At 37.4% G+C, this 18,390-nt stretch overlaps 1 protein-coding gene across 3 annotated transcripts in view; it reads left to right on the forward strand.

Moving 5' to 3' along the window:
* The window catches only part of LOC120301243 (testican-1-like), a 400,730-nt gene extending 395,270 nt beyond the window's left edge, over positions 1-5,460 (forward strand). For 2 of the 3 annotated variants that reach the window (XM_039328200.1, XM_039328199.1), the window contains one exon: positions 4,562-5,460. In XM_039328200.1, the coding sequence (XP_039184134.1) occupies positions 4,562-5,016 (455 nt within the window). In that variant the 3' untranslated portion in view covers positions 5,017-5,460. The remainder of the gene's footprint in view (positions 1-4,561) is intronic. The other variant, XM_039328197.1, reaches the window with a different exon arrangement.
* Positions 5,461-18,390: the final 12,930 nt, after the last annotated feature.

The raw sequence follows: 18,390 nt of genomic DNA on the forward strand, positions 1-18,390 counted from the left end.
CTAGAGCCAGAGAAAGAATTGGGGGGGGGGGATAGAGGCAAAAGATCTAATAGAAGAACCACAGCTGGATTCGTACAGCACCTAGCCATGGCTTGTATTAACTCAGATTGTAAAAGCAAAAAAAGAAAAGGCTTGTGATTGCTGGATTCAGAGATAACACTTACAGTTTACAGATCACAATGGTTAGGCTCACATCATATATAAAGCCAAAATCCCCCCATAAAAGTCCATAATGGTTTAGGGCAATACGTGAACCCAATTATAGGTTTGTCTTCTCTTGTGCAAAAATAATAAAATAAAATAAAATAATAAAGACAACCGGCCTTTATAAAGAATTCTGGGCTACGAATAGGTGGGTAGAAGTTGCCAAAAAAGCAAAGATCACCCCACCTACTGATAGTTTTAAATTTTTAAGGCATCAATTCCCTTCTTTACAAATTTGAAGCATGTAATCCCCCATCTATTCCTCAATTTATTTGGTAAGGCTCAAGGCTTTCAGTGTTGTGCCGATTATGCACAAGTGCATGCAGTACTATTCTCTCTTTTTTTAAATATGACAGGGATTAGAAGAAAAGAGAGCCCTGGGTGTTCCAGGAGATATTCATGTATTGCATTCTTGTGTTTTGTTCCAGAAGCCTGACCGGTGTGTAAGAAATAAGCAACAGCTCACATTGATAATTTCCCTTGTTAACTCTTATGCAGTCAAGTGCAGCTTCCACCTATGGTTACATTTAATGAACCAAGCAATTTTCAATTTGTTGGAAATCCTTTAATCAGTAGCATTTGTCTAAAATCCACCCAGAGTGCAGTGGATAGCTATGCTGTTTAAGGACAAAAGAGAAAGAATTTCTAAGGCAAAATATTGAAATGTCATGAACTGGAATATCACAAGATAAACAAAGCTTTTAGAACTTTTGCTAGGAAAATATTGACAGCCTTTTTAAAGCAATAGTTTTATTACAGAGAAGCAGCGAAATGAGGAAGCTCTTCCAATGCATTAGCCTTAATAATGTCTTGATTATTTCCCTTTTCTGTGCTACGCTATAGGAAGAATTGCAAAGCCATTTTGTCTTTATTTCTGTCGTATCGTGGCACAAATACAATTCTGGGTAGTCCAGCTTGTGTCTCACATGCATATCTGTGACCAAAATATTGTAACTTTCCAAAAAAACAACAACAATCCAGCATTGTATAATCATGGCTGATGTTACATACAGTTAAATCTTAACTCATTAGTAGGAACATTCCAGCATTGTTTGGCTTTCTAGTTGAAACAGGGCTGCATAGCCTGAAATGATTACATAAATAGACCATGTAGTAACATGAATTTTAAATTTTGCAATCCTTTCCTTCCAAATTTTTATTTGGCACGTGCTTTACTATAATCTTTAGTGACTTTGCAAAGAGCTTAGAAATGTCCGGAATTCTTTGAGTGGATGAATAGAGTATATTTTTTTAAAAAATCATAAAATATAAACATTAGTTATTAAATCTAGCATATTATTAATGTCATTTCCCAACTCTTCATGCAACTGTAACTTCATGCCTGATGTAAAACTTATAAGTTGTTAACAGATAATATGTTTATTGGAAAACAAATATTCTGCTTCCTTAAGTGAAAGGTTATCCTCAGAAGAGGTCAAAAAAGTCAGAATGGTAGCCCCAATTGAATGATCAAAGTCTTGACTTTTTTTTCTATGTATTGTGTACACTTATGTGATACATGAAAAAGGGGACAGTTCCATGATTGGACTACCAACTTGACTCTTTTTAAACGTACACAGACATACACTCTGCTTAAACCTATTTTAGGGCATTTCATTTTGGACAGCTGGGACCTAACAAGTTTGATGCACAAACTTTGAAATAATCCTACTTTTTTGAAATACTTGTTTCCCAGCAATGGACAAAAATATTTTATCACACATTGGTTCTGGTACAAAGGTAGCTTAAATATACATTATTCACTTATGCATTTATATGGCCACCCATCTCAAATTGTGTAGCTGTAGGTGAGATACAAAAGACAAAAAAATCCTACATAATTTCTACAAAATAATATAGCAATTTACCAATGTAAAAATAAGTAAATGAAGTGAAAAAGAACCTGAAATATTATTACAAATATTTCACATTCTATATTTTTTTCTGGGCACTAAGATGTCTGGAATTTGAACATGTTTCTTACAAAAGATGTGTTTCATATGTGTGATTGCTCCACTACCAGGACAAGTTTGGGATTTCTTTTGTATAATGTAAAAATGGTCATTATCTTATACCCAGAATTGCTTCACAATTAACTTACTCATATAAAGCATTTAAATTATTTGAAAAAGCACAAGAAAAAAATGGTCAAATGGGTTTATCTTGGTTTTCAAAAATATAAGGTAATCATTGTATGCAAGATTGACTAATGGTAACAAGATTCCTGAGTCAAATAAAATATTGGTCCTTAACTGTACCAGCAAACTACCTTCTTAACAATTGTGTTGTGACTCTCAGGAAACAATCTCCCATGTCTAAAATTAATTGTGTATCTCATTAAGACAATAATTTCCTTAAGAAAAGCTCTTAATCTTCTTGAAGGCATAATAAAAACAAGATTATAAATGGACTATTTCTTAACAAGTTACCATTTAGGTTTCATAACAATATACATAATTATTAAGAAACCACTTCATAATGGCAGCTGGCACAGGAGAGGAATATAAATAAAATTATAATGTCATACCACAGTTTCACAGGAAACAAATTAAGACAAGTGAAACTAAATAAATCCAGGAAAAATAAACCTCAGCGTGTATTCATGCAAAGTTTTTAATCTATTAATAGCTTTGAAACCATTTTTTTTATTTCAAGCAATTCAAAATGTTCATAATTCTGACAAATGAGTCACTCGGGGTTCTAGACAAGTTCCTCTATGGAGCCTCTTTCCAGTTATTGATCCTTTGTGACTCCCTGGTTTTCAGAAAAACTGAAGATAGTTAAAGTAATGAAAAGATATCTAAAGCTACTTTGCCCTCCCCCCTCAACCCCTCCCCCCAGAATTGATCATGATCAAATAATGGTACATGCCCACGTTTGGGCCTATATAGTAGCAATAAGGGGAAGGAAATATCTGTACTTCTCCATTTTATTGTGAGTGGAGATTCATTCCTTTTAGAGAAGGTTGAGGAAAATAAGATTTCTGCAGACATCTATAGTTCTACATTCTTTGTCAATAAAGTTGCTCAGGATTGGTTCCCCAACTGGAAGACCCAAACAAGGTGGGATTCCTTTGAGAATGTGGACCCTGAGACAGGGCTTTTCATAGCTCAGCCACCTGGGGGCTGGACCCCTGTTGCATTAAAATCTGAGAGAATACAAGATGCCAACTTGGAACAGGGGGATGTATCTCTAGATCCAGCCATATCTGACAATTACCACCTACTTTCCAAACTTCTCTTTGGGAAGAAGGTTGGTGAGAGTGTGATGGAGGATCAGCTACTAAGCTCCTAAAGGTAGTAGATTATCTAGATCTCTTTAATTCAGTATTCAGGCCTGTATGGGAATAGAAAAAGCATTAGATTAGTAGATTAGTTTCATCAGGATTGATGGGAAATGTCAATACCTTCTAGTTCTATTAGGCTTCTCAGCCAGACCAATGGCTTGGTACCATTAACCATATATATTACTGGATTATCTATGCAAGTTCTGTTAATAGGATTAGAAAGTCTCATAACTTGTAAGCAATGTTGAGAACAGGTCTCTTGGGTATACATCCCCTCTACTGTTCCTTGGCCTGCAAAGTGCTCACTTACACCATGTGCTTTAATTTGTCGTAGAAAAATAATCTCCTTTGTACAGGCAACTATTAGCTCAGTATTTTCAAGAATTTTATCCAATATATACTTGTAATCAAAGTCTAGGAAGGCTTCCTCCATTTCAGTAATGTTTAGAGCCATTATTCTTTTGGTGGAAACTGTATTTAATAACAATCAGTCAATATCCGCCTCCACCCAGCTGTAGAGCTTCTTTTTTTTCCTTTTTGTGATAATTTGAAGGTCAAAGTCAAACTCAGAGTCCAAGAAAAGGAAATAATGATTGCAGTTGGTAATTTCACCACAAGATGTCCCCAGAGGGTTATCCAAAGTTATTCAGTCTTTCCAAACCCCAAGTAAAAATAATTTCTTTCCTTTTTTCTCTTTTCCTTCTTTTCTTTAATTAAAAAAAGTGAAAAGTAAAAGAGAGCAATATTCTCCAAATAACTAGCATATTAAGTCTATATATCAGGGAATTTTGGGACCCCAGATGTCCAAAAATAAAGTCAACCATTAAAAAGTATAAATTAATTTTTATTTTGTTCCAAAGCTTTTTTTTCCTCCATCAGCAACGCCGCTTTAACAAAATAGGGAAATAGTTCCCAAAAGGTTTTTCACGGGAATCAATAGGGAAAATAGAGGCAAGGAAAAGTCTCACCGAATCTTTCACAGTGGTTCTATTTTGCTTAGATGTTCTTGTGGCTTATGGCTGGTGCAGCTAAGTGATCAGCCATTTTACTGACCAATCTTTATTCTGTCAGCCCAAAGAAGCTTACTCAGACTGCAGAAGACGCTGCCGCCCTTCTGCAGTCATACAAGGGGCCTCCTCAATGGTAGTCACCCCTCCAGGGTGACTTTTCGACCCAATCAAAGGTCTACCAGTGGAGGAAACTCAGCCGGCGAAGAGAGGAGTCTCTCTGTACGACTGCAGCGCTGCGACCCAGAACTGGAACTGGAAGCTGAGATGGAGGAATTTAATTCACATCTGGATTATCAAGCTACATTGGAAAAAATCTTTGATGCCAATGAACAAATTATTTTTAGCACAGAAACTAAGGATGTCACCCCAGAAGGGCAAGCTGATGTGCAGAATCCAATTGATTTCTTGACAGATAAAAAATCAACAAAGAAGAACAAAATAACACTAAAAAGGATTATACATCATCTTATATACAACCCATTCAAATTTTGGATGATTTTAAGTGACTGCAATTAAACTATATGCAACTTCAAAAAGGATGGGGATTGAGGTCCAATTATAAGCTATCGAGAATCGCTACAACTTTGATACGAGCTTATTAAAATGGACAATGGGAGACTTTCCTTTGGTTTACATATTCTGGCTAGAGATGAAGAGAGACTTATTTGCGGATTTAGAGTCTTTATTATGGAAACCTGTTTGGAATAGAAAGAAAGCTAGAATAAGATATAAATATGGAATTTAAGATTACAGTTATGGGTTGCGAATGCTTCATAGAGATGCAGATTGATTTGAATTTGGATTTTTAAGAGGTGTTAAGAGGTGTTATTAGGATAAGATTTTGAATTTAGTATTGAAATATAGTAAGAATACAGTCTTTGGAATAATTGATCTTCTTTCTTTTTCTTCCACTTGGTCTGTTTCTATCTTTTTTTTACTATATTTTCTATTTTCTTATGTTTTTTTAATTATTAGGTATGATAATTAATTTGTAGAGTATAATGAGAAAAAGATTGCAATAATGGAAGAGATGAAATTAACAAATGAAGAATTACTGAATAAGAAACAGAATATAGTTAAGAAATGTAAGAATGTAATGATAGAAATAATATGTTTAAATAAGAGAACTTTGGGACATCCAAATGGTAAATAATATGTCTGTTTAAGGCTAGGCTGGATATGGTATTTGGAAATTAATAATAGCTGAAAACAGGATTTTGATTTACATAGGTAATGGGTTGCTGATAATTTTTATTGATTAATGGAATTTTTATTTAGGAATGTATTAACAAATGAATTTTATTTAGAAATGTATTAATTTGACTATATTATGTTAATTGATAGAGAGGGAAATTTTAAGAAGTATTACTTGAGCCATATATTTATGATGTTGTTGTATTCAACTGATTACCCTATCTCCACATTGGTTCTTAAGCTTCTTGATGCAAAAATGGAAAAACCAATAAAATTGTTTGGAAAAAATGAAAGTCTCATAAATTTCTAACTGTACATCTTTACAGAGAAATAAGTATATTTAATGGGGTTCCTTTCTCAGGAAATAGATTTTCAAGTATAGCTTAACAAATGGCAAATATTGCAACTAATGGATATATTTGTTTATATATATGAGGATTACGCAATCTTTCCAAGAGGTGACTTCTTGGTCGCTCATTGCAGTTGCATTGGAACCCTTTCCTGATCTCTTTAATATGCCTATAGACATGCAGGAGATACTTTCACAAATCTGCATATCGCAATAGCATTTCATAGTACTTTACAGTCCTCTCTAAGAGATTTATAGAGTCAGCTTATTGCCTCCAACAATCTCATTTTACCGAACTTGGAAAGATGGAAGGCTAAGTCAATCTTGAGCCAGTCAGAATCGAACTCCTGGAAGTGAACAGTGAAATAGCCTGCAGTACCACATTCTAACCACTGTGCCACCACAGCGCATGGTGCCAAACAGTTTCGCTCAGATCCCAAATAGTTTATACAGACATAACACTGACTGTATTTTTCCATGTATAAGACACTATTTTTTCCTGCAAACACCCAGTTCAAAAATCAGGTGTGTCTTATACAAGTGCAGTGTCTTATACATGAAAAAATAATGGTAACCTCCACAGCCCAGGGCATGCCCATGTGGGTTCTTTACATGCCACTGCCATGCCGCCTGGTGCAGGTGTCAAGCCCCTGTGGGCTTGCCACTAATGGGAGGGGGAGGGGGCAAGATTGTCAGCTGGCTGAACTTCCAGATTTCTGCCGAACAGCTGATCAGCACGGAGAAATGGCGGGGAGTTTAAAACCTGCCTTTGCTTCCCTTGCCTTGCTGTCATGCCAGTGCTCACACCAGTTTATTTACCAGGGTCATAAGGCTGCTGCTATGAACTGACTATGCATGCTCATCGTGCCAGATGCTGGTTAGATAGGTGGGGGTGGGGTCGTCCGGGAGGCTTCTATTTAAAGTGATGAGGCGGTTGCTCCCAGCGCTGACTTTGTTTGCTGTAAGCTTGGAACTCGCATGCAGGAGCATCTTATACAAGGGTGTATCTTATAGATGAAAAAATATGGTATATCCTATCTTTTTCATTTCATAGAAATCAAGATAACTTAAATAGCATTTCTGCGAAGTTTGCTACCCAGCAGATATTACACCTAAACAAGCTATATGACAGCTTTATATATTTCCAGACCATGAGGATTAGGTATTAATAATCATTAATTAGTCATCTCAGACTGGCAGCATGAATTGCTTCACACTGTGAATAGAAAGTGCTTGAGCTGTCAAGGAGGCATGGGTGACAGCACCAAAACCGACAACAAAAAGCAGCAGGGAGGAAACAAATTGTATCCTGGTGCCTGACAGCACTAATTATTATGCAAAGGCATTATGGCACCCAAGGTCTCCTATCTGTTCTTTTGATATAACTTACTTAACGATATACTTTCAAAAACTATGTATTTTCAGCTTTGTGTTTATTAAAATAATTAATTTGCCCAGTGAAATATACACAAATTACTTTATGGAACATTAATTAATAGATTCATGTACAGAATCTTTGGGATTTGCAGAATTCAAGACTAAACTAGGAGTAGAGTAGTCAAAAATAGTGCCGAATTGCAGAATTCAAGACTAAACTAGGAGTAGTTTAGTCAAAAATATTGCCATAAAAAAACAGAATAGAAACACAAGTTAAGATAAGTAAGAAAATGGTAAGTGAGCACCTGTCCATTCTAGACAAGTTCAAATCACCAGGACCAGATGGATTACAGCCCAAGGTTCTTGAGGAACTGGCAGATATGATCTCAGAACCACTGAACTATATTTTTCAAAGATCCAGGAGCACAGGGAAACTACCAGAGGACTGGAAAAGAGCTGATGTGGTTCCCATCTTCAAAAAAGGAAAAAAAAAATGGATCCAGGAAATTACAGACCTATCAGCCTGACCTCAATACCTGGGAAGATTCTGGAAAAGATAATCAAACAACGAATCAGCGAACACCTACAGGCAAACAAAGTAATTACTAAAAGCCAACATGGGTTTGTCAAAAACAGATCATGCCAGACAAATCTTATTGCCTTCTTTGACCAAGTGACAAAATTAGTGGACCAGATGAATGCTCTGGATATAATTTACTTGGACTTCAGTAAGGCATTTGACAAAGTAGATCACAACCTACTACTTCAGTGTTTCTCAACCTTGACAATTTTAAGGCATGTGGACTTCAACTCCCAGAATTCCACAGCCAGCACTGTACTACTTGATCAGATAGAAAAATGTGAGTTAGACAGTATCACCACCAGATGGATTTGTAGCTGGCTCACTGGCCGTACTCAGCATGTGGTCCTCAATGGAACCACATCTACATGGAGGGAAGTGTGTAGAGGGGTGCCCCAGGGCTCTGTTCTCGGCCCAGTGCTCTTCAACATTTTCATCAACGATTTGGACAAGGGGATAGATGAAGAGCTCACCAAGCTGGCAGGAATAGCCAACACTCCAGAAGACAGGCTTAGGATACAGGAGGATCTGGACACTATCTAACAAAATGAAATTCAGTGGTGAAAAAAGTAAGGTTCTACTTTTAGGCAAGAAAAAACAAATGTACAGCTATAGTATAGGGGGTACCTTGCTCAATAGTACTAACTGTGAGAAGGATCTAGTGGACAATCATTTAAATATGAGCCAGCAGTGTGCTGCAGCTACCAAAAAAGCCAACACAGTGCTAGGCTGCATTAACAAGGATAGAATCAAGATCACGTGAAGTATTAATACCACTTTACAATCCCTTTATAAGGCCACACTTGGAATACTGCATCCAGTTTTGGTCACCACAATGTAAAAAAAAGATGTTGAGTCTCTAGAAAGAGTACAGAAAAAAGCAACAAAGATGATTAGGGGACTGAAGGCTAAAACATATAAGGAACGTTTGCTGGAATTGGGTATGTCTAGTTTAATGAAGAGAAGGACGAGGGGGGACATGATAGCAATGTTCCAATATCTCAGGGGCTGCCACAAAGAAGACAGAGTCAAGCTATTTTCCAAAGTGCCTGAGGGCAGGACAAGAAGCAACGGATGGAAACTAATCAAGGAGAGAAGAACCTAGAACTAAGGAGAAACTTCCTGACAGTTAGAACAATTAACCAGTGGAACAACCTGCCTCCAGAAGTGGTGAATGCTCGAACACTGGAAGTTTTTAAGAAGAGGCTGGACAGCCATTTGTCCGAAATGGTATAGGGTTATGTGCCTGAGCAGGGGGTTGGACTTGATGACCTCCAAGGTCCCTTTCAACTTTATTATTATTATTATTATTATTATTATTATTATTATTATTATTATTATTATTATTATTATTATTATTATAGTTCAGCTAGTTTGCCTGAGGAAAGTAGCTTAGGCTTTTTTCAAATGTAGCTTTTATTTATTTTTTAAACAAATTTTATTGTTTTTTTAATTCTTAGAACAAAGTGCTCAAGACACATCGTGGTGCTGGGGTAATCAAACATCCAGAAATAAAACCATATATGAATAACTCAAATCAATACATCAAATATTCCCTCTCTATTTCCCTCAAATAGCATAATATATTTAAGATAATCCATTTCTAATTTAAATTTCTATAAATCCTAAACCTGTTTTAGAGCTTTATAAATTTACAATTTCCATAATCAAATTTAACTTTAAATAAACACATTATCAATTCAGGTATCCCTTCCAGATATATTCTAGTTCTTGATCTCTTAAATCCTTAATTTTATCACAAGTCTCGTTTATTTCTTCTTCCACTACACAATATATCTCCTAATTAAAATAAAATATTAGTCTACCCTATATATATATATATATATATATATATATATATATATATATATATATAATCCATCAATCAATCAATCTCTTTTAGATAACAAGATAATGTCAAACCTTAAATCATTTCAGTCCATTGGATGAGATTCTAATTTCATCCGGTTAATTATCATACCTAATAACATCCATATTATCAGACAAAAACATCATCTTACTAAATTAACATACTCGATTAATTATTGGGTCAATCCAGATCTAAAACGCCTCTTCAATTTTCTTCATTCCATTACATAGTCGTTTTCATACAAATCTATTATTCCCAAAAAAATAAATTCTTAATCTATTTAAGATATATATTCTAATAATCACCCATTTTTCTCTAACTTCTAACTCTAAATCTTAATCCTTAAATCAGTCCATATTTCTACAGTGCCTTTGATCCATTGCATATAATTTTAAATTTCTCTTTTCAGTCTTATTCTGGCCTTCTTTTTGTGCCAGGCAGGTTTCCATAACAAAGCTTCCCTTTCAGCCGGTGGGTCTCTCTTTGTTGCTTGTAGTGTCATTTGAGACAATAAAAAGCATCCCATCCTCTGCATTGGGCATCTATTTCTCTTATCCTTGAAATCTCATTGCTTTAAAGGTTCAAATCTTGATTTTTCTGATCCTCGAAAATATAGATGAAATGCTTGTAAGGTAAAATAAATTCCTCTTTAATCTCAATTGATTACTCTTCTAGTATGTTTTGGTTTATAGAATGGTCAGATGTAGTCTGAAAGTCAGTTTGAAGATTTGGAGTAAGGCTTCTGGCTCTTAATTCTGTAGTAATCTCTTTCATTGTAGCACATATTTCTTCAGTAGCCTCATAAATCTTTTCCAGTATAAGTTTACAGTTTAATTGTGAATAAGGTTTCTCCATTTTAATAGTAATCAAAGAGAGTCCTTTTTTTCTTTTAGTGGAGGCTGTATTTAATAAAAGTTAAGCAATATCCACCTCCACAATTCCCACAGCTGCATCAGCTTATCTTTTCTCTTCAAGAGTAGTTTGAAGGTCAACTCCATCTCATCTCCAAACAATAACCAGCAGTTGCAATATTAACTTTTCACCACTAGATATCCTCAGTAGATTAAAAAATCTTTTCCAGACACCATTTCCCCCCCCCCATTTTTTCCTATCTTTTAAAGGAAAAGGTGAAAAAAGAAGTAATCTTCTACTGTAAAATAATAGTACAGCTCTTAGAAAATAGATTTTTTCTGTACCCCAAAGTAAATGAGAATAAAGTGTAGTCTTTAAAAAATTTTGTTCTATTCTTTTGTTCAGCGTCTTTCTTCCCACGCATACAAAAGCTGCTTTTTCAAGACAGGGAAATAATTCTAACAAAGCTTTTACAGGCAAAAAAAACCAGAATAGGGTGAAGAGAGGAGCAGAAGGGGTCTCACCCAGATCATCCGCAGTGGGTCTATCACGCTTAGATGTAGCTGTGACTTTCGGCTGGTGCAGCAGAGTAATCAGTCATCTTGCAGGACGATCTTTGCTCCGCGACCCTAAGGAGATATCTGGAGCCATGAGAAAAGCTGCCGCCCTCCCGCAGATACCAGCAAGCCTCCTCCTTGATGGTCACCACTCCAGGGCGACTTTCGACCCACTAAGGGGTCTACCAGCGAAGAAAACCTGGCCAGTGTGGAGACAAGTCTCCAGACACGACCGGAGTCGCCATGAACCAGAACCGAAGTCCAAATGTAGCTTTTATTATAGTAATAATAACAACAACAATAATAATAATAATAATAATAATAATATACATGGATGATCTGAAGCTGTATGGAAAAACATCATCTGAAATAGAATCGCTGCTCAACACTGTCCATATATATAGCCAAGATATTGTTATGGAGTTTGGCTTGGACAAATGTGCCACACTTACTATCAAACAAGGAAAAGTAGTAAAAACTGAAGGAATCAAGATGCCCCACGAAAATAACATTAAGAGTCTGGATGAGGAAGATTACTACAAATACTTGGGTATCCTTCAAGCTGACAACATCAAGCACACTGAAGTCAAGAAAAAGATTAGAGGTGAATACATCAAGAGAGTGAAGAAGATCTTAAAGTCCAAACTCAATGGAGGAAATACCATAAAGGCAATCAACACCTGGGCAATACCAGTCATTAGGTACACAGCTGGAATAGTGGACTGGACTCAAGCAGAACTAAAAGCAATGGATAGGCAGACCAGAAAAATAATGACAATGAATCATGCCCTTCATCCACGCAGTGACATTGATAGACTTTATCTACCAAGGCAAATAGGTGGGCGGGGAATGCTACAAGTACATCAGATGGTTGAAGAAGAAAAAATGGCTTTGGAAGAATATCTGAAGAACAATGATGAAGATGCACTGAAATTAGTATATCAGGAAGGCTTACTGACTACTGGAGAGACCAAACTGGCCTACAAGAAAGACCAAATGAAGAACAGAATAGAGGCATGGGAAGACAAAGCACGACATGGCCAATACATTAAAAAAATAGCTGGGAAAGCAGATAATAACAAGACCTGGCAATGGCTAAGAGCAGGAAAATTGAAGAAAGAGGGACTAATTCTGGCTGCACAAGACCAAGCCTTAAGGACAAATGCATATAAAGTCAAAATTGAGAAGACAGCAACAGACAGTAAGTGCCACCTATGCAAAGAAGCTGAAGAAACAGTGGACCATCTGGTAAGCTGTTGCAAGAAGATCGCACAGATTTACTACAAGCAGCGGCATGACAAAGTAGCAACAATGGTGCATTGGAAGATCTGCAAAAAATATCATTTGCCTATAAGCAAAAACTGGTGGGATCATAAAATAGAGAAAGTCATAGAAAATGATAAAATTAAACTGCTCTGGGACTTCAGAATTCAAACAGACAAGCACCTGCAACATAACACCCCAGACTTAACAATTGTAGATAAGAAAGACAAAAAAGTCTGGATAGTGGATGTGGCAGTGCCTGGAGATAGCAGAATAGAAGAGAAAGAACTGGAGAAGATAACAAAATACAAAGACCTACAAATAGAAATAGAAAGACTGTGGCAAAAGCAAGCAAGGGTAGTACCAATAGTAATAGGCGCCTTGGGTGCAATCCCAAAACAACGGGAGCACCACTTGAACACCATTGGCATTGACAAATTCGCTATTAGTCAATTGCAAAAGGCAGCCTTATTAGGAACTGCTTCCATCCTGCGACGATATCTGTAATACCATCAAACATCCACATCTGCCTATCCCAGGTCCTGAGTAAGGACTCGATAGGTAGACAAAATGCCAAATCCAGTCTGAACATCTGGCTGACTGTGTGATGATCCATAATAATAATAGTAATAATAGTAATAATAGTAATAATAATAATAATAAAGTTGGAAGGGACCTTGGAGGTCATCGAGTCCAACCCCTGCTCTGGCAGAAAATCCTACACCATTTCGTACAAATGGCTGTCCAGTCTCTTCTTAAAAATTTCCAGTGTTGGAGTATTCACCGCTTCTGGAGGCAGTTGTTCCACTGATTAATTATTCTAACTGTCAGGAAGTTTCTCCTTAGTTCTAGGTTGCTTCTGTCCTTGATTAGTTTCTATCCATTGCTTCTTGTCCTGCCTTCAGGCGCTTTGGAGTATAGCTTGACTCCCTCTTCTTTGTGGCAGCCCCTGAGATATTGGATCACTGCTATCATGTCCCCCCTCATCTTCTCTTCGTTAAACTAAACCAGAGATGTCAAGCACAAGGCCCGGGGGCCGGATGCAGCCCGTGAAGTGATTTCATGTGGCCCGCGAAGCCATCCTGCAAACTGTGAGGGAACGGCCCCTGCTGCTTTGGCCCTGGCCCCAGGCTGGCCAGAAGCCAATGTACAATTTTGTGGTGGCCATCTATGCTGAAATGCATTCATTCTTAGCTCCACAAGGCCATCTGGAAACAGTGAGGAACCAGCCCCTGCTGCGTCGGCCCCACCCACTGGGTGCATGCTGGGGAGGTGTCACCCTTTATGAGGAATGAAGAAATGCACCATCGCCTGGAAGTGGCCAGCAAATGGCCATCGCCTACTTCACATATTCGGCTTAATGGGCTCTGCCCTGGTCCCACCCCTTTCTGCCAGAGACCCCCAGATCTGTCCCACTCCTGCCCAGGCCCCCACAGGCACCCTTGACACGAATGATGTAGAGCTGACCACACTCTCCCAGTAGGCCACACTCACTCCATCCATGCCCACCCAGTAGGCCACACCTACCCAGCCCCCCCCCCCCAAGGGCAACCGCAATGCTGATGCGGCCCTCAATGAAATTGAGTTTGACACCCCTGAACTAGACATACTCAATTCCAGCAACCGTTCCTTATATGTTTTAGCCCCCTTATATGTTTAGCTAATCATCTTTGTTGCTCTTCTCTGTACTCTTTCTAGAGTCTCAACATCATTTTTACTTCGTGGTGACCCTGTACTGTATATAGTTCCTCTGTCTCCGTTACGGAATTTTACATGTGATTCAGATGCTATATTTTCATGTAATCTTAACATGTTTTCCCAGAATTTCTTCCATATTTCCTCTTTTAATAGAAAATTCATTAAGGAAGTGTGAAAGAAATTGCAACATTGAGATTTTAAGTCCTTTAAGGTTGATCTTTTTTTTTTCAAAATAAAAAGCCAAGTCAGGATCAGTTATAATGCAAAGTGGATAAATAATGTGTATCTAAAATTACTCATGTAATTTCTTTTCACCACTAAACAGAACAACAATTCATCAACCCATTTCAGTTTCCAGGCAGCTTCCCATAAATATAAATGTGGGAAGTTGCACCTTCAGTCTTGGCTGTTTGAGCCATTAGCCTTTGACTCTCAGATTATTTTTCTAGCAGATAATGTTCAACTTGCTGTGAGAACTGAATTATTATGAACGCAGATAAATCATAACCAATTTAAATTTATTGCATTTTTAATGTCATGTTTTTGTAGTGTTTTTCAGAGTCCTATTTCTTCAACTCTATTCTCTCTGAATAAATTATTTAACTCAATTTGATTTTTAAAAAAAAAAATACTATTTTTTTTCTCATATGCCTGGAGAGAAGAAGGCATCTGCATCATGATGGCCTTCGCACTCTTCAGATCATTCATACTATTCACTACATTTTGTGTCTTCTAGGTTTTTGGAAGGTAAATCCAGAACTTGATGTGGTTGACTATTTCATGAACCAAGTTTAGGAGAGCAAGAAGCTTCAAAACTCTATAAATATAGACTATTCAAGCTAGAATCAGTATATGAAGGCAGTCTATTCTGATTTGCAGAGTAGCAATAGCAAGCAATAGCATTTAGGCTTATATACCACCCCATAGCACTTTACAGCACTCTGTTTACAATGTAAAAGCATTTTTTGCATCTTGGTCCCAACATTGCATATTGGTCCTCGTTTTACCAACCTCAGAAGGATGGAAGGCTGAGTCAACCTTGAGCCCCTTCAAGATCGAGCTCCAGAGTTTGCCTGGAATACTGCACTTTAACTACTGTGCCACCAGATTAGCAGAACTCTTATGAATAAGTCTGCCTGGAAGGCAAGTATCCATCTCACAATTCTATGACATCTGGTTTGAGAACTTAGTTTCCTTCATTTGTTAGTAGTCAATTGGAACATCAATGGATCTTATATCTTAATACAACTTCATAGATCTTCATTGATATTATTTCAATTATGATGTTTTAATAAATGAAGCAGTACTGCAGCAATTCGATCTATTCCCCTAGGCCTTGGAATATTTTGTGCATCAACTCAACAGCCTCAGGCTCTGGAAATATGGGTTGAATAAAAATAAAAAAAATTAAGAAACTTAATAAAGGCAGATGATGAGATGTGCTTTGCCAGACAGTATCTGACAATTTTCTAGACAATGACAATTTTCTTTTTTAGAAGAGTTTGAAGACAAAACAATTATATGTGTGAGACAGACAAAAGTGAGAAAAGTTGAAGAAAGTACAGACTCCAAAGCAATGTATACAATGTTGAATTATCTGTAGAACTTTGCCTTAATGAAGCATTATTGTAGATATTCAAAACAATATTCCATTAATTTCAAAGAACCCTACTTAGGTCATAATCTTTGTTTAGACATTTTCTCTAATTCTAACCCCAGTGGGTATATGTAATAATAATAGTAGTAGTAGTTGTTGTAGTAGTAGTAGTAATAATAATAATAATAATAATAAATTGGAAGGGACCTTGGAGGTCATCTAGTCCAACCCCCTGCTCAGGCAGAAAACTCTATACCATTTCAGACAAATGGCTGTCCAATCTCTTCTTTTTTTTATTAAAAGTTTTACAAATTACAATATAAACCCCTCCCACCCAATCCCGCCCCCTCCCCCACTTCTCAGAGCTGATTACAGGGTAACGAATAAACAAAAATAATCTAACTAACATTAACCAACTATACTATCAATCAAAACCATAACACACTTTAACTCCTTTTCAAAGCAAATATTAACAAATTAAAAACAAAAATAATAATATAATTAAAACTATTAATAATTATCTAAAATCTATTCATATGCAAAATAATACTTTTCAGTTTCATATTTCTTTTGAATATAATCAATCCATCTTCTCCAGATTTTTCTTGTGAATGATCCTTCAGGTAGGTGGAGATTTTCGTGAAAATCCAGTCTCTTCTTAAAGAGCATTCTTTAAGAAGCATTCACCACTTCTGGAGGCAGGTTGTTCCACTGGTTAATTGTTCTAACTGTCAGGAAGTTTCTCCTTAGTTCTAGGTTGCTTCTCTCCTTGATTAGTTTCCATCCGTTTCTTCTTGTCCTGCCTTCAGGCGCTTTGGAAAATAGCTTGACTCTGTCTTCTTTGTGGCAGCCCTTGAGATATTGGAACACTGCTATCATGTCCCCCCTTGTCCTTCTCTTCATTAAACTAGACATACCCAATTCCAGCAGCCGTTCCTTATATGCTTTAGCCTCCAGTCCCCTAATCATCTTTGTTGCTCTTCTCTGTACTCTTTCTAGCGTTTCAACATCGTTTTTACATTGTGGTGACCAAAACTGGATGCAATATTCCACGTGTGGCTTACCAAGGCATTGTAAAGTGGTATTAATACTTCACATGATCTTGATTCTATCCCTCTGTTAATGCAGCCCAGCACTGTGTTGGCCTTTTTGGCAGCTGCAGCACACTGCTGGCTCATATTTAAGTGATTGTCCGCTAGGACAATCAAGACACACACTGACAGAAAACTGTGGGAATGGCTGTTCCATTTTTTGTCTGAGAAATAACCTTGTCTATAGGCTTTCTTTAATCTTAATTTTGAAATGACAGAAAGTAGGGCTTTTGTTGACACATGATAGTTTTATGAAATAGCTGCTCCCGTGTTTGCAGGACATTGACACACATATAGAGGTGTGCATATAATTAACAAGGCCATTAATTATGTATAGAATTTAAGCTGTAGAGACATCTTTTTTTCAAATAAAATATAAGAAAATGCAGTTGTTTAACTTACTGTTCAATGCAATTGTATGTACAAGAAAAATTGTTTTAGTTTAAAACTTTGAAACACTGTTAATGCCTGTCTATAATGTGAAAGAAGCTTAATGAATGTAATATGCTGTTGAATGAATGACTGTAAATTAAAGGAAATTGCTTGAAGAGATGGAAGTAGGCTTGAAAAACCATTGCAAGAGAAATAGTTAAGTAGAATATTTGAATATTAGATAACAGTTGGAAAATTATTCTTCACTAGCCTGATTAACACATACGTTCATTATAGTATGGTAGTTGATGTGACCCAAAATATTATGGTCTCAGTTGGAAACCATGTAGAGTCACCCAATAGGACAACATGTAAATTATGACAAATGAGTAAGTAAATGCTCAAATTATTATTTACTGACAACACTTATTGAATCAGCAGTGGTTGAAATTATTCTAGCTTCTGGATGGAGGATTTGGTCTTGCAAGACATTGAGATTTAGTGCATGTCAGAACAACTAAACTCAAATATCTGCACCACTTAAACTGAATTTTTGTGAAGATCTATCATTAATTTGCAGGATAGGGACCAAATTTATTTTGGCATGAACTGCAGTACTGACTTTTAACACCTATGTCAGTGATGGCGAACCTTTTAGAGACCAAGTTCCCCAAAACTGCCCCCCACCCCCGTTCCCGCTCCACCCTGCCCACTGGGCCACCCACTAGCTCCACGCCCCACCACAGATCACCCAGGCAGCCCAGCAGCGCCATGGCGGCCATTTCCTCCACCCGTACCTCGCAGCATCATCTGCATGCAATGGGGCGCAAGGGCGGAGTCTTGTCCCCGCTGCCCAGCTACCCTGTCCTTGGCTCCGCTGCTTTGTGTGGGCCACGCCCAGGGGCAACTCTCCTCAGGGGGGCTGCTGGTGAGGAGGGGGCTACGGGAGGAGGCGGGGCTGGGGAGACGGTGCGTGTGCCCACAGAGAGGGCTCTGAGTGCCACCTCTGGCACCTGTGCCATAGGCTCGCCACCACTGACCTATGTTGATGTTTTGATAGTTAAGGGAAGGGAATTGTCAGCACATGTGA

Source organism: Crotalus tigris, unplaced genomic scaffold (assembly GCF_016545835.1).
Source record: "Crotalus tigris isolate CLP2741 ecotype Arizona unplaced genomic scaffold, ASM1654583v1 scf7180000024373.493273, whole genome shotgun sequence".
In the NCBI taxonomy this organism is placed as follows: domain Eukaryota; kingdom Metazoa; phylum Chordata; class Lepidosauria; order Squamata; family Viperidae; genus Crotalus; species Crotalus tigris.